The 26011-nt window shown below is 39.7% G+C and overlaps 1 protein-coding gene across 9 annotated transcripts in view; it reads right to left on the bottom strand.

Annotated features, from left to right (window-relative positions):
- CELF4 (CUGBP Elav-like family member 4) overlaps window positions 1-26011 on the bottom strand; it is a 671901-nt gene that overhangs the window by 578293 nt on the left and 67597 nt on the right. For all 9 annotated transcript variants that reach the window (XM_035309065.1, XM_035309063.1, XM_035309066.1 and 6 more), the window contains exon 2: window positions 1954-2036. In XM_035309065.1, the coding sequence (XP_035164956.1) occupies window positions 1954-2036 (83 nt within the window). The remainder of the gene's footprint in view (window positions 1-1953; window positions 2037-26011) is intronic.

Here is a 26011-nt window from a genome sequence, read left to right as displayed (position 1 = left end):
CAGATGCATAAAAACCTCAAAGGATAAAAACAACAAAAAAAAAACCTGCTGAAATCAGTGTGGCAAGTACAGGCTGTAAATTGTAGAAGTGACCAATAAAAGAACAAAATGTTTCACCTGTAGATTAGAATCAGACCATAATGTGGGAAGAAAGACTTGATCTCAGTTCAAGTGGCTGAATTTTGCCACTGTACAAAACAGTTTTGATTTTAAGAGTTTTGTAAATTAGAATCTCTAAAATACAAGGCATGATTCAGAAATGTAGACACTAAAGAAGTCTTCCTAAAAAGTCCTGAACATACTTTTTTTGATTAAATGTAAGGGCTCAGTCTCACTGTTTTCTTAGAGATATTTCCACCAACCTCAAGATGAAACCAAACTCATAAAAAGATATAAGCTCCATAGGCAAATGAGTGGTCTGGCTGCTAATGAGGGAAACAGTCTTGGTGAAGACAACTGGAGTTCCACTCACCATCTTTTAAATACACAACATCCTATTCATGACAAAGGTAACTCTGGTTTTGAGAAACACATTCTGACTTCAAGCTCATTTCAGAAAATTTCAGGTAAAATACCTGGAACATCCCTGTTCACGATACATATAGCTTTCTGCACAGCCAGATCTTAATTCTCCCTCCCCTGAATGAAACATGACCTGTTAGAAACCAAGAAGAAAAGAAAAAAAAAAAAAAAAAAAAGGGGAGGAAAAACTAAACACCCCAAGAGATATAAGTCACTTTCAATCAGTGGCTAACAGGTTTCTGGAAAAAAAAATAATAATAATAATAATAATTCTGAGGGAGTTGTCAGCTGCCAGAAATTTATTTTTAGGGAATGAAGTATGTATATATTTACATAAGGTATGGCCTTTAAAGCAAAGATAGATGTAGATGAGCAAGTGTGTGGGCATCTCTGTACTGGCAAGGTGGCAAAGAGATAGGTAAATAGACCCAGGATGATGGAAACAAGCAGAGCAGAATCAACACTTTCTTCAGAAACAGAGCAACTGGTGTATCTCAGGTTTTGATGAAAGGTAGGTTATAGGTAAACAGGACTCAGTCATTCAACACCAAGTAAAGACAAGAGACTTTTGGATCAATTCCCTCTCAGTTTAGATGCAAACTGGGACCATTAGTATTCCACTCGTAATTACTTCATCACTGATTTCAGTGTGATTTCACTGATTTCAGAAGACAGCCTTATTCTGGTTTGCAGAATGCAGGAGTGCAGCACTCAGCTATTTCTAATCCATACAACCCAGCTGAATCTAAATAGTATCTCCCTCCCTCCTTTTGGTTACTGCTAAACTGGAAACCCATCCCAGCCGAGCAGGTCTTCCCCACGTAACACTGATTCTATTTTTAGCTCTGCTTGTGTTGTCTGAACCTTAGATCTTTCTCATGTGAATAATTTTCCTCATTATCTTGTGTTCGTCTCTTCTCCCTCTTTTCTCCTTGTCTCACCGCCTTTCCAATCTGCTACAGCTGCTTGAATGCTAAAGTAACTGAGTCAAACCACTTTGTCATCAGGAATATGTTTTCATTCCACAATAACTCAATAATGTGATATGTTTCTTGATTTTTCAGTACCACACCTTGCTTCATGGAAGAAAAATAGTAAGACATAAAACCCAGTGAGCACTTCACCGTAGCAGTCATAAGCATAAAACCTTTCATCACCCGAGTAAAGATGGTAGAATCCAGCCAATAACCAGTTAATTACTCTTTTCCTAGCTCCTAATAAGAGCAAAAGGCTTTTTTTTTTTTTTTTTTTTTTTTTTTTCCCCCTCTCCTGCATGGAAGCCATTTGGGTGGGTTTGTGGTATTCTGATTTTATTAGCACAACACAGTGAATCATTCAAGCAACTAGAGCCATTATGCTTCCAAACCCAAGATGGGAACTCCATATGTAATCCATTTTAGATCTTTAGAGAAGAAATCAAGCTGGACTCACCCCCGGCAGTGTCTTCTGTTCATGCAGTGCACTCTGGGCCTTTAGAGCAGACTCCCTTTCGCAGTATGTTAGGAAGGCACAGCCTGTAAATAAAAGAAAAATGCTTGGTAAGAGCAGTGCTTCAGAGAGGATCTGTTTAAAAGTGGGATGTAGAACAAACCACTTTCCCATCATTCCATTCCCAGTAAGTCAATCATAAAACCTCTTTACCAGCCTCTTTACTGCTGACCTACTAATGAAGAACTTCCTCTTAGCCTCTGTGAAAAACAGGCAACAGCATAGATTGTTCTTTTCTGTCTGAATACACACTTAAGGGGGACTGCACAAGATTTGGGAACTCAAGAGAACCCACGCATAGTGTCAAGGTATGGCATGAGATTCTACTCTAGTAACAGCACTGGGAACAAGCCCCTTACTGTCATACCAAGCTGAAGGTCTCATACCTTTATTTTGTACCAAGCGCTATTCTGTGCCAAGCACTCTAAGTAAAGGGCATAAAAGGATTTGGGACTTCCAGCTGCAGATGACTATGCCTATTGTGCAGTCTGACTTGCATCCACAAGTATTCTCCTTATTTGAGGTAACGCCAGAAAGTCACCACCCTACACATACTTCTTAAAGGGCTCACTGCCTTTGTGCAAATGGCTGGAAGCCAGTCCCAGGAAAGCCTCAAACCAAAACACCCATGGTGCTTTACAGACCAGCAGAACTTCAGAGATACCCCAATGGATCACATATCCATTTCTTCCAGAAAACTGTTTTAACAACTACAAGGGCTAAAGCCCTGTCATAGGAGGACAGAGCAATAAACCCTACCTAGCTTACTCTCCCCACCTCCATTCACCTCTTCTTGTATAGCTGGTCAACATTGCAATCTTATATCAATTATACATGTGTCTCATGTGATCAGATCATTCATTCCTACTGCGGCATACTGAAAACCTGCCAGTTCCCGCAGTAAATAAATGCTTGTTATGCAGAGGACATTTTCTCTGAAGTTACTACAGAGCGTCTGCAACTTCATCAGCTCCTTGAAGAGGAGGTATTGTGTCTCTCAAGGTTCAGGCAGCACGTTTATCAAACCGTGAGCATCTTCCAAGAGGAAAACAAGAATAGCTAGACTGCCAAGGAAACAAACATCTTTCATAGCCTCATCTTGACCCACTCACCTTCTCCACACAGTTATGAAAACCATGTGACAGGTCAGCAAACAGATTCAACTCTTTCTAGCTCTGATCACCACTGAGACTTTTGTCCATGAAATAGACCATTTTATTCAGGTTGGTTCCTTAAACACTATTACTGAGGAACAACGCACTTGTTTGTTTTACATTGTTTTTAATAGATTAGTACGCACAAGAGAGTAAGGAGTAGGTATAATTTCCTTGAAGATCATCCTGGGACAGTCACCCCACTCCCCTCAAAATGAAGCAACAAACCAGTTACTTGTTCTGCTTTGGCACAGAAGAAAAAGATATTTTTTGCCCTACATTACTTTCTAAAGGTTTTGTTCTTAGTGTATTCAAGACAATCACATTTGTTGTGTCTCAGCTGAGACTCCCAGAAGCAGAAACTGACTGTCAAGGACTGAGACTGAATGACAGCAAGTTTGCATCCTCTAATTGGAATTATATGGGTTCATTCCCCTCCAACTTTAAACAGATGAGTCTGCATCTGCTACAGAAAGGGAAGAAACTGTGGTAGAGAAAGTTTACAGCTAGTGGAGGTAATGGATGGAAAAGGATCTTTAAGTCACACATAGCTGAATAATCAAATGGGAAACTATGCTTAAATTTAATTTCTGTGCTAAATCACAGGCTGAGAGCTCTCTGTTGACTAGACACAATAAGAAAGTCTCCCTTTAGTAGCAGACGTGGAGCAGCTGATACAGTCTAATTAGGCACATCATAGTGCACTGTTATAGAGATAAACTATGCAGTGTAAAGCTCCCATAATGATAGCTATATTTTTCTCCTTATTGTGATGACTGTGACAACAGTTCAGGGTAACAACGTCCTGCAACTCCTACCACCTCGTGACTGCAATTCAGATCGAATAGACAGAAGGCTGCTTCACTCTGAAGGGGCAAGGTTTCCTTCCAAGTTTCCCAGGAGGTATGCACAGGGCCAAGTTCTCATCAGGGAGCAACCTCCATCAAGTCCTCTCCAATGATGTTTGTGCAAGTAGCAGAAGTACTGAACTTCAAGACATAACTGATTTCCTGAGCCATGTGCTTGGGACAGAAGGACTTTGAAATTTTAAAGATATCCAGTAAGAGGATTTCATATGGTCAGACAAAACACTTCTGAGGGAAAAATGTTTTGTAAAGTTATTTTTTAAACCTCATTCCTTAAATATATTATGTGCATGAATTACACTATCCCAATCTTGTTAGGCAAAGTAATTTATTTAGGAAAAAACTATGGTTTCAAGTTTTGATTGCTTAGAGACAGTGAGGAATCTCATCCCAGCAATGGCTAGCTGGAGGAAAGTACAGCTTAATCTATGATAGGCCTCAAATCTGAACTTGGGAAGGCCAGTTTATGCTTTTTGTATTGCCTTAACACACAGGATTGCTCTATAGGTATAGAACAGTCAGACAGTAGTATTTTTCAAAAACATTAATACCTGGCTTGCAATAAATAACTCTTGCAGGATGGAATAACAGATTTCATGTATCAGTTCCTTATGTATTAAGACAAAGATCTCTTGCCTCTCCCCCTCCGAACAAACATCCAAATACTTGATCTGTCCTTGATATGTGATGTATAATACAGTTACACTTTCAGCACCTCCTTCACATGTTATTTTTCCTAGGGTGCTCCTTTCACTGCACATCCATGCTACTCCTCCAAAGGAGTCCTCCTATCTGGAGGACAGATTGGTTAAAGAACAGAGCACTAAGCTCTCAGGTTAACACTACAGAATACAACCCCCTAAACAGATGAGTTTTGAAATAATACCATTTGAAGCAATTACAGTGGGAAGTCAAATTGTTGGAAGTTTTTTTTTTTTTTTTTTTTTTTGTTTGTTTGTTTTTGTTTTTGTTTTTCCCATACAGGAAAAAATCAGAGCAATCAATTTTCCCCATAGAAAGTTTTGATTAAGATTTGATTTGTGAAATAAGTGGTTCTCTGAAAAAAAAAAAAAAAAGAGAGAGAGAATTCTTAAGTAACTGTACTTCTGTACTTAACAGCTCTAACAGCTCACTTGCCATCAGCAGTTTGGGCTGGATGTGAATCTGGTTTCAGAGTGAAAGGTTTCATATTCTGTAACAAATCCTTTGCACCAGCCAGCCCTGTGGAACAGCCCAGTGTAATCAATATTCCTGAACACATCTTTTAAGGAAAGATAGGGTGAAGGCAGTGCATTATGTCCATCATCTGCTTGTATGGGTGATAATGACTGAGTAAGTGCAGTGCTTTAGAATTATATCTGAATATGAACAAAAAGTCTAATTGACTAATTATTGATAATGAAGGACTTGCTCCTAGCTGTTCCTAATTTCAATTCCATTTCTCACAAACATGCCAAGTTTTCCAGACATATGTCAATCAGCTGAAAGATGCTTTGTATGGATGTCTTTCCAGCTGTTCATTTGCTACCAGTGGACAGCTCTTTGGGCTAGTGTACAAACATCTGGAAACTCCCAGCTGGCAATTAACTCCCAACCTATTGAACTGCAGTCTCTTGGAAACATGACGACATATCGAGCGGTCTCCTGGGAAACAGGATTGTTAAAGATAAAGAAGAAACAAAAACAGGAGTTTGAAATGAAAAGAAAAAAAAAAAAAAATACAAGCTCTGGGTTAATTTTAACTCCAGGGAATTTAATAACATAAATAATAATTGCATGGAATACAGGTGGATAATGATCACAGAGCAACTTCAACCCCACAGTAAGCCTGAAGATCCTGCATAAGTCTGGGAGGGAAAGCAGCTGTTGAGCTCAGAATGTGTCCCCTGGCTGAAGTCTGGAAACCAAGAATTGTTTCACCCCACCAGGACTCAGCTCGTCCTGGGACAAATAAAAGCACTGTCTTTGCACTTCTATCTCAGTACTCATCACTTCAATGAGTTAGTTGGCCCTCTGATGCTTTAAACCAGACAAACACCTCTGACCAGCTAAGAAGCATCATTCACTTAACCTAGGTTTAGATATTTAAGACTAGTTACCATAAGGCCTACTGTTAATGACAAGAAGTTCTTTTCACCTAGCACACAAGAGGAACAAACCTCTGAAGAGGCTATCCTCTGGTGCAAGCCCCCAGCAGAGCTTTCTCAGGTGCAGGTTTTTAACCTCGTGGTCTCATACTCACACCAACAGCTTCCACCTGCCACCTCCAACATCCCAGCTACCTCAACTGCATGCATTATCTGTACCTTAATCCTTGTTAAATATGGTTGGAGATGAAGATGAGGCATACTGGAGATCTATTAATAAGCAAAATTAAGGGCTTCCCCCCTTTCTTGCTTTATACTGGCAGACAGACACAGGTATCCTGATGAATTGTTTAGACCAAAGAACCAGGCACTTGGTGACCCTTTCTTTACCTGATGTGTTTTGGTGACATTTCATGACCCTATAAAAACTCCATAACATCACACAAAGCATGCCTGAAAGCTTCTCCATGTATCTAGATCCAGAAGCACTGTCTGAATGCTAGGATATAGCCATGACCACTTCCAGGTGTTTGCTCCATATCCAAACAAGTCCTTATAAGTCCAGCCTAGATCTACCAAAAAGTATTCAGACACTTCAGCAGGGTTTGGAACCAGCCCTTAATCTTTCTGAGCATACCCTAATTTTGCTCTTTGGCATTATGAGGGCAAATTAAAAGGTTTGTTAGGTGTTCTAAGACTCTTGGGTGAAAGCCAAAAGCTAAAGCAGATTCTAAGCTCAGGGGTGTAAATCCAGTCAAAGGGAGAGCTTGTACGTAATTCAACAAAGCTATGCAATTACACCAACATAAAATTAGGTGTATGATTTGACCCATAATCTACAGCCTCTCTCAAAAGAACCCTTGGCTCAGACCAGAACCCTGGATAAATCAGCAATAACCCCAAACAGTTAGGACAGGTTTTGAGAACGCTGACTCAAGTGATCTAAGCCAGTGTTTGATTCACAAACATTTGTGATTGTATTCACTCAGGTGACAGGTGATAACTTCTGAAGCTACAGTCCTGCTTCTGTTGCCTGCAAACCAAACTAAAATCCCCACCCAAGACACAAGACACTAAACCCATCACAATGCTTCCAGGTTTCTTGTTTGTTCATTTTTCTTGGTTAGCATCATAATTAGGTTACACTGATACTCACTGACAATAGGAGTAAGGTTTTTTAAGCCAGCCTTCCTATTTAGTTTCATGGTACTCCTGCATAGCACTCCTGCATAGTGGTGATCAAGACACCACTGTTAACAGTTACACAAGAAAAAAGAAATCAGTTCCTATGCTATCTACTACTGTAGACCTTTTTCCCCTACCATATTTAACATACCTGATTTTCCAAAATCCTAAGGCAGAGAAGCCAAGGGCTTTTCTCCAGAAGCCTACTACTGACTTCCGGAACACAACTGCAATTCAAGAGCAGAAACCCAGACCTTTGTGCTGTATACAGAGAGAAGAGCAAGAGCATATATGTCAGGCCATATGCCAGTGGTAATGTTGACCTAACAGCTACAATCTCATGGAGGACAACAAGGCACTTGCACATAGTAACTTGGTTACAGATCCAAGCATCTCAGTGATGTTTCACTCCCTCTGTACCCTAGTTACTTTTAGGACACACCGTCCCAAGTGTACCAGAAGTCTGTGGGGGAACAGAGATCCTTCCCCCATCTTCCAAGCCTTAAGCCTGCGTTTAAGAGACCTCCTCCTTTGAAAGTAAAATGGTTCCTACCTTCAAGATCCAGAGATCTTTTACAAAGAGAAGGATGGCAACACTTAAGAAAACTCTTGCCTCAAAATCAACATCTCAGATTAAGTCTTCCAGCTAGGATTTCAAAGTGAAAAAGAAATCTTTTTTCTCTAACTATCCTAGCTCTACATGTCTGGTTTTGAAGCAGTTCTCATTTGCTCTGTCTACAGTGGACTGCCCAAGGTTTAATCACTTGAGGGTTTAAAAGATTGAGCTGAATTTTCTTGAGGGGGACACAATCAATAAAGACTTCTGGAACTAGAAATGTTTTATCCAATTTCTTCATCTGTTTCTCTCGGTGATTAACTACCTTCTGACGAAAGTTAACATCTTTTCTGGTAAAGAACATTCACTTGGCTAGAACTTTTTCTTCATCTCCCCTGCCACACAACCGCTGAACACTAACTGTTTAGAAAAAAAAAAAGATAGGAATAAAAATCTTCCCAGATATTAGTTTCCCTGTCAATTATATCACAAGGCAGATCAACACCTGAAAAGTCCTCCTGTGTGGAATGCTAATTTTCTTTTTTAACGTTATATCCCATTAACTATTATGATGCTGTCATTTTCTTACTGTAGGTAATTTGATAGGGGTCTGTATATAGACCACACAAAATTCATACTCATACACATGTCTGTATATAGACCACACAAAATTCATACTCATACACACTCAATAACCAACATTAAAAAAATTGAGTGCAAATCTGGAAATGCTGAATATAACTGCATTTACAGAATATTTATGAATATTCTGCATTTACAGAATATTTATTAATTTCTACAAAATGCATTTATGATACTTAAAAGTAAGACAGGGATACAGACAATCCAAAACAGTCTTTCCTCAGAATGCTTTCCTGTAGTGCTTAACTACATTTAGCAGTGTCCAGGCAGAGAAGCTAGACTAACTGCTAGTATATATAAGCATTTCAACAAAACAGTTTCCATCTTGTTTTTCAGTATATTTTTAAATTAGAACACCTATTTAAAAGTTTCTCATAGGAAGTTCAATGAGTCATTTACCACAAAGCATTTCTAAGTCCCATGAAATAACTTCTGATCAAAACCTAAAGGAAAAGCTTATTCCAGGACAGGTCTAATCTAAATCAGGCAAGCAGGGTCTTCAGCTTCTACACATCAGAAAGTAGTACCTTGTCAATAGCTCCTTGAGGGTGCATGTTTTCTTTAGAGGTAAGTCTACAGATACCTTGCCTTCATCCCCCACCCCCACCCCCAAAACAGGGAAGCTTTCTATTTCTTAAACCTTTCTCCCCAGCCGTTAGGATAAGGGAGCAGTTTCTGGCTCTGACCCACACAAGTACAGATGTCTCCTAGGCCCTGAAATTTCTTTGCAAGTTGCTTTGAACCATCCTGTGCTGAATAGTACACTCAAGATATGGGATGGAATGAACCGTTAGTTTGACGTAACACATGCCAGGTTCTACTTGCCCATATCTGCCAACATTTTTAGCTTTCATCCCGAAGCTTCCGAGATGCATTTGATTACCTGAGCCCAAGTCAGCCCAATATCCACTGCTCAAGTCCCTGGAAGAGCTAGCCTTTCCCAAACATTTTACTTTTGGGAACTGATAGATCAATGTCTATTTTCTATAAATCTAAACTGCCAATGAACATGCTACCCTTCAGAAAAATAACGTAGATTTATAACAACATAGATTTAGTGGTTAAAGAAGTTGTCTACCAAAAAGTTTTCAGGTATATCTAAAAAGGCCTGCCAATATCTGATGCTTTAGTTACAACAGAACTCACCTGTTTAAGCAGACCAGCCTCACTTCAGCTTTTCATTTGTAGCCTAATAACTGTGGACTTAATGTTGCAAGAAATAGGCATGTCTTCAGGCCTTATCCATTAAGCAATTAGGGTATGCTTTTGATTTTCAAGTATAAAAAGCCCAACTTCAAAGTGAAACTCATGATCAGATGCCTGTCTAGACCAAGCAACAGTGTTCCTGGTATTTCAGAAAGTCACTGATAAGAGTCATGGCTACTCTAGGGAACACTCAAGTGAGAATGAGAATAAGCAGGTTTCAGCTCCTAATCAGTCTACCTATTGCTTCAAAGAAAAATACAACATGTTTGTGTTATCTATGTTACATTGCAGCTCAGAAAAAAAATGCTAATGAAATTTATGATTTTTTCAAGATTTTACTTCCAGTGTGGTGATTAGCTAATGTGTTTTTTAATTTTGTGATTCACTTGTGAAAGTTATCACTCTTAATCCTATTGCTGACATTACCACTTATATTTGGACAGTTATGGGTTAAACCTCTTTAGAATACGTGTGTTAATTAGGTACTGTACCTGCTGTTCTGGGTCTTGCCTTTTGAGTTCTATTGTTAGCAGCATATGAATAACTCTCTGGATATTCTGAAACATGCTTCAGAAACTTTCCCTTCTTCAGTAGATCCACTTCCCTTGGGGAAAGTTCTCCCAAAATTCTTAACTAGTCTCCACAAGTTATGTTAAATAGTATTCACACTTTGAATGCCTCAAATCTTTGCAAAAGAAACCCAAAGCAACATGATCTCTAAATAAGCTAGATTGTTCTGCCCCTTTTTCAATACCTTGCCTGTCTACATCCACCTAAGACTAGGATTTTTCTTTCTTAAACTTCTAAAAACCTAGCATAAAGGTGATAAAGTGAAGAACACATGCTCCTTGGAAAAATATCAGCTGTGTAATAAGTGTTCATAGTTAAAATAGTTGATATTTTCACCCTTAAGAAATGCCAGGGACAGTGGACATCTTGCAGACGTGACCAAATGATTAGTTATTTATGCTTCTATCTCAGTAACTTGTTCTAAATGCAGACTGGTACTGCTCACCAAACAGCCTCATAGTCTTTAAATCAGAGCACACAGGTCAGTATAGACTTCTGACATTTCCAGCTCAGGGTGGAAAGTCACTGAAGAAACTGCAGGGAATAGCCACTAGATAACTTCTAGTCCATTCAGAAGTTCTTGTTCTGAAGTTCTTGTTCTGATCAAGTTTTTCAACCACATTTTTTCCACCTCCAGAGGCTCAGATCCAGAGCTGAGCTGAACACCTCTCAAAATCAACCTCAGCACTTTTCTTCTACTTATAAGAAAGCTTTTCTCTGACCCTGCACACAAGAAACATAAATGGGACAATACTGGATTTTCATTGCTAAGTTCCACAGGGTTTTGTCAGGTTTAAATTCACTTAAGTACACCTGAAGTCACACTGATATTACAAGTCAAATCCATATCCAAAAATAATGTTTTCTTTCTTTATGCAGCAGCTGCTACTTTGAGAGGATAATCCTGAAACTGGAAGTCTTCAGAAACCTGTAAGAGTTAAAATATGAGCCAAAGAAAAGTCTCCAATACCAGCTGGCTTCACAAATTTTCTGGAGACAAGTTTTAGCTGTCAGAACAATTACCATTCAGAATCCCATAACAAGATGCTGTTTTTCATGTGTTTTGACTTTGAGAAGTTTCTTCTATCCACTAAGTGATGATAGGAGCAAACAAGTATTGTTTCTTATCTTCTACTTCTTTCTCCTTACCCTTCTTTGTCAATTTGACTTGTTCATTAATTACAGCCAGTGAAAGAGCATGAAGTAGGAAGTTCTTCTACAGGCAGCCAGAGATAAAGTAATCTTCTTGATCAGAACTCCATCCACTTAAGGCCAAGAACCACAAAACACATACTGCGTGTCAGTACAAGATAAAAAAGAGTTGCTCTGGGAACATGACAGGAGAAAGAATCCTGCAAAGGCTTCTCAAAGATGATGTCTCTGTTACAGCACAAAGAGAGAGGTCCCAAGGGCCTCCACATCTGTTGCAAGAAGCTCTAACATGAGCCACCACTGTGCTGTACAATCCTGCTTCAAGAGCCTGGCTCAAGTACAAATTAGGGGGTAAGACAAAAGACACAAAAGCTAGAAGATTTAACTGTGTATCCAGAGTTTGACAGATAGTTTGTAGGAAAGGTCAACCTTGAACCAAAACCTTCCAAGACTCTGGCCGGAGCTGTGAACACCTACCAGTCTACTCTTCCTAAACCTGGAAAAAATCCTACCTGCATTTGCAAAAACATCATGATCCTAGCAGATTCTCTTAAAAAGAGAGAGAACTAGAAAATATTTTCCAGTGCATCTGTGCACTTTCCTATCTAGCAGTGTGGAACTGAGCTCCTGGGCAGGAAGATGAAAACTAACATGTGAATTTAAGTCTAAACCTTCACATTTTTGCAAGAGGTATAAGGATGTAATCTTCAAAGTAGGAAAAAAGCTAGTGAAATTAATTACAAGATCTGTGTAATTTAAAAAGCTTCAGTGCACTAGGTTTAAAAGGGCTCTTGTCAATGTGAAGTGAAGGAAGTACAATTTCCTGATGCATAGAGAACACAAGGTAAAGTGTGCAGCAATCACTACTAGAGAGATATTTTGAACATTTTTTGCTGATGGACAAAAAATAGTGAAAAATGAATTTATAGTAAACTACTTCAGACAAATGTTTCATATGGTATGTAGCAGAAATCTTTACTTTGAAAACAAATTTACATCACTTTGCATGAGCAGTGTAGCTACAGAAGCACCAAGTACCACCAGGAAGATTGCACAGGTTAAATGTCACTTATATCAAGACAGAAGAGCTGTCTAGCAGAAGTATACCCAATTTTTAACAATACTTATCTAGGAAATCTAAACATCACAGAAATAAAGGTTTCACACAGAAGAATAGAGACTAAATCACAAAAGACCTTAGAGGGTGCTGAGCCTCTGAGTAATATACCTGGTCACCTGAACATCTACCAAGGAGGATGAGTTATGCCTAGCACCTTGCGTGATACCTTGCATGATCCTATTCCTAAAACAGAGGTAGAGAACAGCCACACAGACATGAATGTTCAACAAGAGACATGGATCTGAAAGGCAGTAGTGTCAAAAGACATTTTCAGATGATAGTGTGTGGGAGTGTGGCCATCGGAGTGGGCAAACCCCACTGTTGGTGATAACATCGGTCTCTTAACAATGAGGCTATCAAGAATGTAAAGAGTTTAGAGGAAACAAAGAAGGGTGATTCAGGCACCCTGCTGTCTCAGGTTCCTTGTTCTCCAGCCGTAAAGAGATGGAAGTTGCTGGGTGTTTGCTGTTGCCGGGCAAAGTTGTTGACCAATGAATAGTCAGTAGAAAAGTACTGCTATGAGAGAATGGTATAAGAAGGGAGCCTGTCCTCAATATGCCTCAATATGTGGAGGCAACGGATACATAATGACATCATGTCATCAATAAAGAAGTAGCTGTTACTGATTCTTAAAAAAAAAAAAAAAAAAAAAAAAACACGATGTCTGTGTGGTCATTACGCCACAATAGTGGACAACATTGTGAATAGCTCTTCCTCCTTTGCCTTGTGTATGTCACTTCCAGATCAAAGTGAACTCCTTCCTTTGGTGTCAATAGAAAATTCACACATCTAAAACAATCCTGTCAGCTAAAATCACCTGGAAGTGTTCAGAAAGACATGGAAGGAAAAAAAAAAATGGAAATCATAGATGAGTAATAAAAAATCTTAATGGGCTGGGAGGACTGACTTATGAGGGAAGATTAAGAGAACTAAATATGTATAGCTTGGCTAAATGATGACTCAGGGGGATAGACGATAACCAGCTACAAGCCTGGAAGATGTAAACAAAATATAGAGAAGAATTGTTCAGGGTGATATTGAAGAATAACTACTAGCAGTTATGACATGAAATTCAACAACAGCACATTTAGGCTGAGCATCAGAAATGCTTCCTAACTGTCAGGAATACTGGTGTCTGCTCCCCAAGCCAACTTCCCCAGCTGATCTCTCAAAAATACTCAAAATTAAAAGGAAGAATGTTTTTGACTAAGTTTACAATGTGTGTTTAATATATGACCATACAATGAAAGGTTTTCCCAATCCTAAATGTTCAGTATAACAATGGAATAATTCCTCAAATACTGCTGGGGTGTGTTTTGGAGGTAGGGTGTAAATGAAGGAGAGGTAGAAAACATACAAAAAACATCAAAGGAGGTGTCTTTCATGTTCTTGTGCCACCAAAGGGCAGTTTAGAATGCTTTTTCTCTTCCTATCCCACTCTGAGGCATAAGGGGAGAGAAGTGCTTGAAACCCTAGACCAAAGCCATGACCAAAGATCTGTACATGATTTAAGACAACTGCAAGTTAACAGATGAAAGTTTATGACCCTACAGAAGGTAAAGTTAACATTACTAACAGTCTGAGTCATTAGAGCAAATCAGTCCTTCAGGGAACTTTTACTACTCGAGTCACTTGAAACTATAAAAATAAAAGTGAATCTTGATCAAAGAGCAAATGCATATAGGGGGCCTCTATTTTCTCCCTTCTCCCTGTTTTTAACTTCTGTGATTCTGTCCCACAGCTTAACACAGTCTCTAACCCAAGAGAAAGACCATGCCTTTAAGAAACCAGTTTCAATAACTTTTCTCAGTGAAAACAAATCAGAATGTCAACTGACTGTCATGGAAAGTTGCATTGAAATACAATCCATCCATGGACTGCTAGGCTAGGCAATTGCCTACAATTTTCAGGGGTTGGATAGAGCTGGGCAGCCAGCCACCCATCAATTTTTTGTGGGTGACGTGTTTTATTTTATACAGATCAATTTCAGGGAAAAAGAAAAAAGGCAATTATAATTCTACTAGTAGTTTTTTTTGTTTTAAGGTTTAATATGGCATCTTGCTTGATGCTTTTCTCCACTGATTTTATAGAGATGAGAAGAGATCTAAACCAAGTATGGACACAAAGGCATGTGTATCAGTGTCAGTACATTATCAGTGCTGATACAGTTCCTGATGGGAAAATATTCAGGATTGCAGGGCATTTTAGGTATTTAGAAATTACAGGTACCTGAAAGGAGGCTGTAGCGAGGTGGAGGTTGGTCTATTCTCCCACGTGCCTGGTGACAGGATGAGGGGGAATGGGCTAAAGTTGTGCCAGGGGAGGTTTAGGCTGGATATTAGGAAAGACTTCTTTACTGAACAGGTTGTTAGTCACTGGAATATGCTGCCCAGGGAAATGGTTGCATCACCTTCCCTGGAGGTCTTTAAAAGATGTTCAGATGTAGAGCTTAGGGATATGGTTTACTGGAAGATTTGTTAGTGTTAGGTCAGAGGTTGGACTTGGTGATCTTGGAGGTCTCTTCCAACCTAGACTATTCTGTGATTCTGTGTGCATTCTCATCAAGACAAAAACAGATATCCTGTTGCTCACAACATGAGAAGCTAGACAAAAACTTTCTAAGATACCTCCCAAATACAGTGGCCTCACAAACCTTTCCATTACGCATCTGTGAATCACTGACTAGTGGATGCCTGGAAACAAACACATTAATGATGTGGTTTCACTTTATTATTTTTTTCCATCAGGAAAGCTAAAAATAGTGAGCCAGCTGCTGAGCATCTCTGGGAGGCTGAAACTCACTGGAGAATCCCTGCTGATGTCAGAAAGGCACAGAGTAGAGTTTAATGAGTTTAAAAAAAAAAAAAAAAAAAAAAAAGATAGTGTTGTGAAGGAGTGGATTAGAACATTATGTGAGAGTGACAGTACTAGGTCAGACAAAGTCCATCTCATCCAATATCTTGTCTCCAACAGTGGCCAGAAGCAAATGCCCTGAAAAGAATGACAGGATACACATAATGCTTGCTTTGGGTATTCTCTCAGCCTCCAGTCTAATCGCTCAAGGACTTCTGAGCCAAATCTGATCTTTGTATATACAGGAATCACTTGATGAAAATCTCATTTTCACATTCATTACATTTCAACATTTTAGTTGTTTCTTTTCCTGTAAAGGGATGAAGTTTGTTTACATTATATTAAATAAGTTTTCCAGAAAGACTAGTGGAATACTTCCTAGCAAGCTGCCATCTTAAACATGCACCACAGGAGTCTGCTTCCAGGATCACCTGTAATTCAATTGCACCAATCAGCCCAAAAGATGAACCAAATGACTCCAGCTTTAAAAGCATGACCCCCTGGCACCTTACCTACCCATTTACAGACAGGGAAGCTTTCAAGATCCAAGCAGATGAGCTAGCAGAATGCTTGAGTTGAACCACTTTTGCTTTATTGGTTTTTGATTTTGTTTAATTTGGTTCCAGCAAATCAACATTGCTCCAAATGGAACTACTTTATCACAGGATTTCTTCTCTAGTTCTAGCTCTGTTGATAAACGATGTTTCTCCTGATCATACATTATGCATAAATGAATACCCTTAGGAATTTTAATATCCCCCCCAACTGCAAGAAGAAAAGATTATACACAACACCCCCCCCTCCCAAACACCAGACCAATAATATACAATCTCTTCATGATCCTCATGTTTAAGACTGAAAATACAAGCTTGTTTTTTAAATGCAAATCAGAAGACAAGAAAGATTAGAATTTAAATTGTCCCTATAGCAAAATTACATTAACGCACATATACGTTATAGGAGTTGTCACTTATATGATTATACACCATCTTTTTTCTATTCTCCATACTCTAGATTCTGCCAGTGGAATGTTTTTGTTCTGTACTTGTATAGATCCTAGCAGATCAGCACCCTCAGAATAAATGCATGCAGACACTTTCTCCAGCAGCAGTTCACTGCCTGAATCAAAATATGATATAATCACCATATGATTTAATTGTAACAACCTACAGATGCTGGTAAACAGACTTGTTAAGCTATAGCTAAGATGAAGGTAAGATTCCCCTACCCTGAGAAGAGAGAAAAACAAAAATCTCCCCCTAGTTATTACTAAAGCAGTCCCAACACCAAACATATCTGAAAGACCTTTCATCCCACCCTCACAGCCCCTAACATAGATACCACCCTTATTCAGACGAGACTCCACTTACACAGTACTTGTATTCCCCACCTCCCTTTCCTCTTCTTCAAAGAAATTTCAGAGACCCACTGCCAAGGAAGAACTCCATAAGATTCTCATACCTAAAGATGATCAGGACATGATCAGATGATAGTTTCAGCTTTAAGAATCTTAACTAATTTAACAGGTAAATGAATAAAATGTAACATACGCAGCCTATGTAATACCAACACATTGCTTTGACATCAGTATATTATGATGCAGCTTGGTCACGTCATAACATGACATTTGACAACTCACACTCAGGTCTGTCCAACCAAAGGGCATTCTTCAACCCAGTGACACACTGGACTGGGGGCTGATCTCTACAGACAACTGTGATATTCTGACTCTTGTCTCTGCCCTCCACAGAACACAGCGAGATATCCAAAGTGTCACCTGCCCTGTATTACCATGTCTAAGAATTTCTCAGCTCTTGCATGAATGCCCTGCCACATCTCTACTCCTTTGGCTACAGTTTCTGCAGAACTCATGAAGCTGGGTACCCCCAAAGAAATCCGTACGAAAAGGGCTTAAGTGCAGCTTAGATCCCACACCAGGGAGGGCTTTCCCCTCACTTTAACTTACCTTGTGGAAGAGGGCAAGTCAGAGCAACTTGCAGCTACTTTTTCTTTTGGTTTTGGTCAGCATCCAAGACCCATGCAGGTCTTCTGCAAGGTCAGAGACTGCCTGGCAAGGTGGCAAGTCAGTGGTCATCCAGAGAGAGTTACATGACAGGACACATTAAGACACTTTGAAGTGCACATCCAAGGGTGTGGCTATTGTAAGCTAGTCATTAAAAGATCTCATAACATTCCTCCTCTCAATTGTGAAAAAAGGAAAGGACAGCACCTCCAGAAACTCATGCTGCCTTCAACAGTTAAAAAACAAAGCCTGAGCCAAAAAGACTATTCAGGAATGGGGGAAAAGAGTACCAGTGTCATTAATAAGGCTGTTGAATAAGGCTGCTGAGGCCTCAGCACCAAAGGGGATACCCACTAGCTGCATATGATTCAAAAGGTAGAATTCAAAACCTGGAGCCAGAGAGGTATTACCACTTTTTTATTTTATGCAGGAACTAAGACACTGTCTATTCAGTCTAGCAAAATAGAAAAATAAATAAATAAATAAATAAATCTGCATAGATAAAATTGCTAGATACATCACAGTAAGTATCAGGGAGAAGAGGCATTTAAACTAAAGGACAATATTGCACAAGGACAAATAAGTATAAATTTACTATGAATAAATCTGATTTGGGAATTAGAAAAAGGTTTCTAACCATCAGAGAAGCGATGCACTAGAACTGCCTTCCTACAAGGATAGTGACAGCAAACAACCTAATTAGTTTAAAAATGAGGCTCAATAAACTTATGATCATGAGGCAGTTTTCTGCAGCAGTAGGGACCAGATCCCAGGGATCCCAGTGATCCAGGAATCATGTCACTCTGCCCTCAATCTGCATCCCATCAGCCTAAGCTCTCAGCTGCAGTGCAGTGACCTACCAAGAGCCTCAGACTCTTCTAAAACAGGACCAGCTGCTGTTTTCCAAAATGTTTCAATTTGCATTAAAGTGAACATTTTCTACCAGGCTAGAAAAGTAAAATAAAGATTTTGGGAGAAGGAGGGGAAGGAAGAAAGCCCCTAGAAAGCATTATAGAAAGTACAAAATGAAAATCTTTGAAATCTATCACTGAAATTAAGGTGGGGGAAGAAGTGTAAGATTATTTCTATTGGAAACTTGGGCAAAGTATTGCATTATTTTGAGAAATAATCATACAAGTTGAAAACCATTTTGATATTTGATAAGATCGGTCCATATATTTATAATTTTTGTTGCAAGAGATAGTATCTCTGGATAAGCATATTAGTTATGCCAAACATTTTCTGCTCTACTCTACAAATTGAGTGCAGCACTCTTGGCTGCATAGCAGTAGTAGGTGAATCACAGAACTGTCAATTCACAGCAATTACAATGAAATGGAGCTTGGGAGATCAGCTCATCCAACCAGCTACCAAAACACATGGCATATGTAAACCCATTTAACATTTTCCTCCAATCCATTCCTAGAAGCCCTCAGAAATAAAAATCTATATTTTGGAATCACAATGCAATATGTATTGCCTCATTCTGAATCCTACTGAGCATTAAGACTGGCAGGTGGAGGAGATTTAGAATAGAGCCATTCCTCATTTTCAATAAAAAAAAAAAAAAAAAAAAAAAAACTTATACTGTACTTCTGCAAGTTAAAACTGTCCCAGGATTACCCCAACAGCAGTCTTGATATTATCCATTATTTTTTCTTAATATAACCAATAAAGTTCCCTGGAAAGATCAGTCTTAATATGCAAAGCAGTCTCATACTGTAAGGGAAAGTATCTTTTAATATACAGAGAAAGTACCTCTGGACTCCTCTTAAAAGATGTTAAGGTGTCAGATTTACCAATGAATTCTCAAGGGATCTGCTTGACCACTCCAATATTTCATTATCTCCTAAAATACATTCATGGCTGCCAAGACCATTGACGGACCACTTCTGACCTTCCATTTCTATCACTGCTGGAAGGAAATGGCGCTGTACACAGTCCAGGGCATCAGATCTCATCTCAGCTATCACCTAGCATACCTGTCTTATAAATAGGAATAGAAAAATGATGAGTACAGCATTTAACATCCAAGCATTTTCCTGGATATGTTTGAAGAGCTCTGTGCAATTTTGATTCCTCTTTCAAAGCAGTACAACAGAAAAAAAGGAGCAATTGCTATATCTATTTTACCAATGCTGAAAAAAGACTTAAAAGCAAGCAGTCAGACTACCCTTTCCATCTACACATGTAGGGTACTTAATAAGTAAAAGCTGTTTATCCTAGATTCTAAGCTAGATCTGGTATTTTTCCTCCATCAGCTTTCCACAACTTATCTGTTGTTCACTTTACCTTCTCTCAACCTAGTCCATAAAGAGATTTGGGATCTTTTCTGGAATAGAAGATGTTCCACAACTACAAGCTGTTATAGCAACCTGTCTGCCTACTGCTCTCCTGGGCACCTGCATTATGCAGAGCTTGGTGTTCTTACTCTTCACTTCAGGATCTGGTGTGACACTTCTGAAACACAGCAGACTACAGATCAGATGTTTTAAAAAGAAAAATCCTTAAGAGTAGCTTCAAAAATTTAACTTTCCAAAGCTGTCGGGAATAAAAATTGAGACCAAAGGAAAGGCAGGTATTTGAGAAAAGTGCAGAAAATGGGAAGGATGTAAACTAGCCAGAATGCTCAAATTGCAGACACTAATATTTTCCCACCTTGTCTCCCCTGCTTTGGTTTCACCCATTAAGAAGTGGGTTTCTTGGTAAAAACTGCCCTAAAGCACACCTTCACAATGCATGAGCATTCACTCAGCACATTGACTCTCCCATTTCAGCAGTTATATTCCCAGCTACCTAAATGGTTCTTGAATACTTCAGCCCCTTCAAGCAATGCAAACTGCTCCTTCCTATTACCCCACTGCAGTCTTTCCCAAGCTCCATCTTACTTCTGGCTCACAACAGTCCTCTGGGGGTAATTTCAAGATAAACCTACTGGGGAATGAAGCCTCCCCCCATCCTTCCAGTAAGAGACTAACATGCATGCTGGAACACACTTGGATAGACACAAATGTGTAATGGTTGATTTTTCTGTATCTTTAAGAGATGAACTCTGAATGTCAGAATTATCTTTAAATTTTCCTAACTCTCTTAGGAATCACTTTTTAAAAATCACTCTGGAAACTTGACCAAATATTCTATTCCTTTACTTGTGCCCCTTTAAAAGCTGCCAAGCTGCATCTTTAAACCTCAGCCTTTCTTCCACCAATTGTGTGCACAAAGTATTTGTGACTCAATTCTCTTAGACATGCAAGGGTCAAAGAATAACCGCTAATCCAGATGATTTCAGGATTTTGGGGAGGCTGGAGCTGGGGAAGAAGGTGCAAGGCCCAAGCAATGAAATTCCTGAAAACAGAGCCCCAGATATGAAGTTTTTAAGGAGCCTTACTCTTTATCAAGAGACTGGGATGAGTCTTTGTCCCCAGAATGCAGGTGGATCAAGAAACGTAAAGTCCCATATCAATGTTTTTGTTGATGTCAGTAACCTACTGCTGCATCTAAGTCTACCATGGACAAAAAATAATTCCCATTTTCAACTCTGAGCTTGATTTGTGTTCAAATCTTACTATTAAAAGTGGAGCAGCTGAGGAAGGATTCAAAGAAAGCACCAGAGAGATGGGTGGACTCCACTTACTCCTTCCCCAATCTTAAGATTTTATTATCAATGATACAAATCAAGTAAAGTCTTCCAAAAAAACTTAAGTCACTTCAGAGTTGTTATCCTGCTATTGTTAAAGGAGTTCCTGCACTTTAGTATTTCAGAGTAACTTCTGCTGAAAATACAAATTCCTCTGTCACTGAAGATATGGCATTGCCTTTATGCCATAAAGAGGGTTGTCAGCAAAAAGGGCGATGACCAGATCCTTCCCTGCCCACTCTCTACCTTCCACTTTGTCGCTTAAGGCATTGACTTGTGGTGTCCACAAACAGATTTGCTTAAGAACAGGCTGCTTACAGCTCCCATCTGTTTGCAGCAGCAGATGTCAGGCTCTTTCAGGAAGGACTTGGCAGCTTCTTTTTCACTGTTTGGTGTTGAGCAACCAGCATGGCTGCAGGAAACATTAAATAACAGAGAGGCCAGAAACAGCAGACCAGTCCCTCAACAGCACAGGTAAATATGCACTTAGAAAAAAAGTCTTTATTCTCTCCTCCTTTCCCCCTTCCCTTAGATCAAGCACACCAGGGGCTTTCATATGCCTTGTATTGACGGCCAGCAGGTTGGGACTCGAGCACAGGCTTACATCCAGCTTTCTTACACAGTGCAGAGGTACCTTGAGGCATTTGAGGAAAAGGTGCAGCAAGACAAATCCTCCTGTCTCCAGCACAGAGTACAGAGAAGCAACAGCAAATCTGCTCTGGGAGCAGCTGGCCTTGCTACAAAGTGAGGAGTGAGAACAAAACTAGGCGCTGGGCCTGCCCCAAGTTTGGCTCTGGTCCTCTGTGGCTTTATTCCTATTGCAGCTACAAATGTGTGAGCCTACAATTTAGTAATAATATACTTCTTGACTGACCTTTCCTGGCAAGTTAATGACAGGAGAGAGTAATAGGGACATGCTTTTTAATCTAACGTCAGTCAATAATAGTATACAACTAATAGACTTAGACATCATACATTCAATAATTGTTTTTACTTAAAGCCCTTACAGTTTGCCCACTGAGACACAGCATGTCAGCAGCAGTCACTGCCTATTGACAGACACCAGCAAGACATTTATTCATACCTTTCTGGCTAGTTTACCTTCTCCTGGAGCATCCATCACTTGAGAATCTAAGCACTGAGATATAGATTCATTTATACGCGCACACATTTTGGCTCAGCTGCCAGAGAAGCTGGGATCATTATACCTTTCGCAATAGAAAGCTACCTCCCCTACAAGCACACCCATTTATTTCACTTCATTTCCAGAGGAGTTTATTTATACCTTCTAATACCTAAAAACCCCAAACAGAATCAGTATTTTGTTCAAGTTAAGAGGCATATGCATAGCTGGGGCCACATTCGGATAGCCTGAACACAAGGCTTTTTCCTCTATCTTTGTCATTTTTCAAAGGACTCAATAAAATACCGAAGATGGAAACGGCAAATAATAAATACTTGGGACTTCAGCAGGACTGAATCAAGTGGGATACAATCTCAGACTAAGGCCAAAAGCTGAGGAGCGTTTGTACCAGGTTCTGTTATGCTGTCACAAACAAGATGCCTCACTCAAAGTCACTCACAGGAGAGCAGCACCCAGCACCAATCCACAGCACCCCTCACCCGTTATTGCCATTCAAGCATCTCTTTGGAAAACAACGAGCACGTTGCCAGGGGCTCAGTTAAATAGGCACCTGCAATGACCACTCCCCCCCCCCCCCAATAAGAACACTTTTCTTGCCCCCTACCAAAAGGGGTAGGGTTGCATCAATACTTGGCTCTTTAGATAGCAGCTGCCCTAGGGTTAAACTGCTAAAAACACCCTTCTTGCATGTTATCCTTATTTTGTTGCAAGGATTAGGTTCATTTCATTTTACATGGGAAAGATGAATGACCCAGTCCACTGGCAAGGTCTAAATTGCAGCCCTTTGCATGCTGAAGTCTTCTACCACTTACTCTTGTCACAAACAGCACCCTACAATCCATTTAGTTTCATTTACAGCAGATTAATTTCTCTCTGACCTTTGGCTCCGCTGTCAAACAGTCCTGAGACAGACAAGAGCTTAGGAACAGCAAGTGCATTTGATGGTGTCAATCACTGGACCTCAGGGATATTCTTAACTTCTCATGTGCCAGATCAACAAAAACCAAAACCTTCTCCTGCTTCTGGAGGAACGGGGCTTGTGCATACCCCAGCTGTGGTTTTGCTAAGCAAGTCCTGCTCAGCCCCCAACAGCTGCCTATAAATGGAGATGGAAAGCAAATATTTTACTTACTATAAACTTACTTTCAAATCTCACTCCACTCGTCATCCGTCAATTAGATTTATTTTCTTTAGGTTAAGTTTTAAAGGCAAATTTCTTAATGTAAGGGTCATACTGCTCAAATTGCTACTCCAGCAATTTTATTGCCTTACTGCCATTTGCATACCATTACCCACTGTGCCTTGCAGCATCATTACTCTGCTTTCAAGCCTCCATCTCTAAGAAAGAGCAAAATACAGTCAGTCTCTAGAGGGAAAAGGACAGCTAAATTCAACCACTGCCTCCAATTCTCCAATGGAAAGGTGTTTTGCCTATTCTCCTCCCTTACAAGTACATTTTTCATCTGAATGCCCATCCACAGCAAATTTTGTCCAGAATAAAGACAACTGTCTTGCCAAGAAAAAGGGATTGTCTGCAGTTAGAAATGAGGAAGACATTTTTCTTCCTTCCAAAAGGAGAAGAAACTATTCACACCTACTGTCAGAGCTCTCCTCATTTTTGGACCTCAAAGAGGAAGCGAGGCTGAAAGAAATGGAAGGCAGTTAAATGGCAAGGCCTAGCTGGGCTCATCCGAAATCCTTTGCTCACAACCCACCTTGCTCCTGAGCACTGCTGAGTCGAACTCCTTGCTATTTCCAGGGCACCACCCGGTAAAGCCACAGGACTTCACATGTCACTTAGCCTCAGTGCCAGTCTTTTCCTGGAGAACTACAAGAGCCCATGGGCTCTCTCTCCACGAATTTTTCATGGGTACTTGAAGCTTCCCTGCAGCAAGTTAGATATTTCTATTAAAGAGAACACCCTGAGTAGAATCAGAAGCATCTTTGAAGGTTCTGTTCAGGAAGTCCTTCTGCAGAGTTGGCAATTGCCTGTGGAAAAATATTTTCCAGTGCACACCCAGACCCTCTTCCTGTAGCCATATGCTAAAAATCACGCTTCACACTCAGAAAGGCCCAAACAGATTTGAAGGTCTGTCATTTTTCTTTTCTCACAACTGTAAAAATTCTTAAAATAAGGTCTCCATTACCAAAGGAACCTAGATTTTTCGAAAGCAAGCAATAAAGGAAAATCTGCAGAACTGAGTCATTTATGCCACTATGTTTCTTGAAAATAATGATTTCCCTCCTTCAGCAGATATCAGCATCTCTACTTCCTCTTCCAGAAGGAGTCTACACATGAAGATAATTCTCACCTTCATTTTTAACTATTGCTTTCTGTAGTTTGGAATAATCCCAACATGCAACAACAAGAAGTTTATTTATATATCTATTTTATAATTTTATATCTATTGTAATATGCACAGTGGTATCACCTCACGTTTTGAGCGATGTCTGTGAATAGTCTTCTCCTTGACTCTTCCTTTTATGCATCTATTTTAGAAATTTTATACCTAATTCAATAGGCCCACCAATTTCTGATGGTGCACTATTACATCAAACAGTAAGTTAAAACATTAAAAAGTCTAAACACAGGAACATTCTTTCTTAAATCTTTCCCTGTATCTTCTTGTTTTCAGACTTCCTGACTACACTGGGGTCCAAGAAACGCTAACTTTTATTGGGAACTCCTTTAATTTAAAAGTAACTTTGCCAGAGATTAAATCCAGTTATTTCAAAGTTCTCCAACTCTTCTCTAACTTCCACATCAGATTCCCATGTACATGCCAAAAGCTTTAAGTGTTTTGATCTCCTTAGACAAGAGACCTTACACAAACCTACGTGGTTATTATTAATAGTACTGTGTCATGTTGAATGCTTATGAATTTATGTTCATGACAGTCCAGGCATATAAATCCATGCACAAATACAGATACGCAACATTATACAGAAAACTAATGCTTAGACAAGATGCTAGCAATGCTTAGCACTTACGTAGTGTCTTTTATTTGAGAGATTTGAATAATTATTGAGAGGTGCTCTTCAGAGCACCAAACATCACTGGTAGAAAGATCACTGGTAGAAAGAGTAGCCAAGCTGCTAGGCCACATTCAGCCATCTGATAACTCTGTTCAGGTCCACAGCAGCCCACCAGACACCTCTTGCTCTAACCAGATTTTTGTTTCTCAAGTACATATGCCAGGATCAGAACAGAGAAGGGTCAGTGCCTTAAAAAACTCACCAGATAGCTAACCAGCTCATGCTCCTCTGACCGGCACAAACATTTCCTTCCTTCCCTCCCTTATCCTCACATCCCAAGATCCCTAATTCCCATTATTCAGGGCTCTTATAAAACCCACATCAAATTAAGCATGCATTTATGCATTACTCATTTTACAAGACCATAAGAAAGTGAAAAGTTCATTGGGCATACTAATGTACATGTCCACTCCATCCTTCCTCCCACCTCTTACACAGATCTTCCAAAAGCAGAAGATGCACAAGAGGTGTAACGTGACACAGGGATTTGTTCTCGGATAGCTGTTGTAAGTGGCTGAATATATTCGAGGGTGAAAGCTTACCTACACCACACCAACACATACCTGCCTCTTACTGTCATCCTGGGACTTCTACAACTTACTTTTATAAAAATATTTGTTTTCTGCACACCCAAGCTGAGGCTCCCTCTTGCTGGTGGCTGCTTTCCAGAGATGTGCAATCTCCCGTAACACACAGCTTAGAGGAAAACTGTGGGAGCAGAACTCCAGAAGGGAATAATTATTTCAAGTGGCTGGATAGAAGAGAGCTTA

The sequence above is a fragment of the Oxyura jamaicensis genome, chromosome Z, assembly GCF_011077185.1.
Source record: "Oxyura jamaicensis isolate SHBP4307 breed ruddy duck chromosome Z, BPBGC_Ojam_1.0, whole genome shotgun sequence".
Taxonomy (NCBI): Eukaryota; Metazoa; Chordata; class Aves; order Anseriformes; family Anatidae; genus Oxyura; species Oxyura jamaicensis.
The sequence above is the reverse complement of the archived record's forward strand: the minus strand, read 5'-3'. Positions and strand labels throughout refer to the sequence as shown.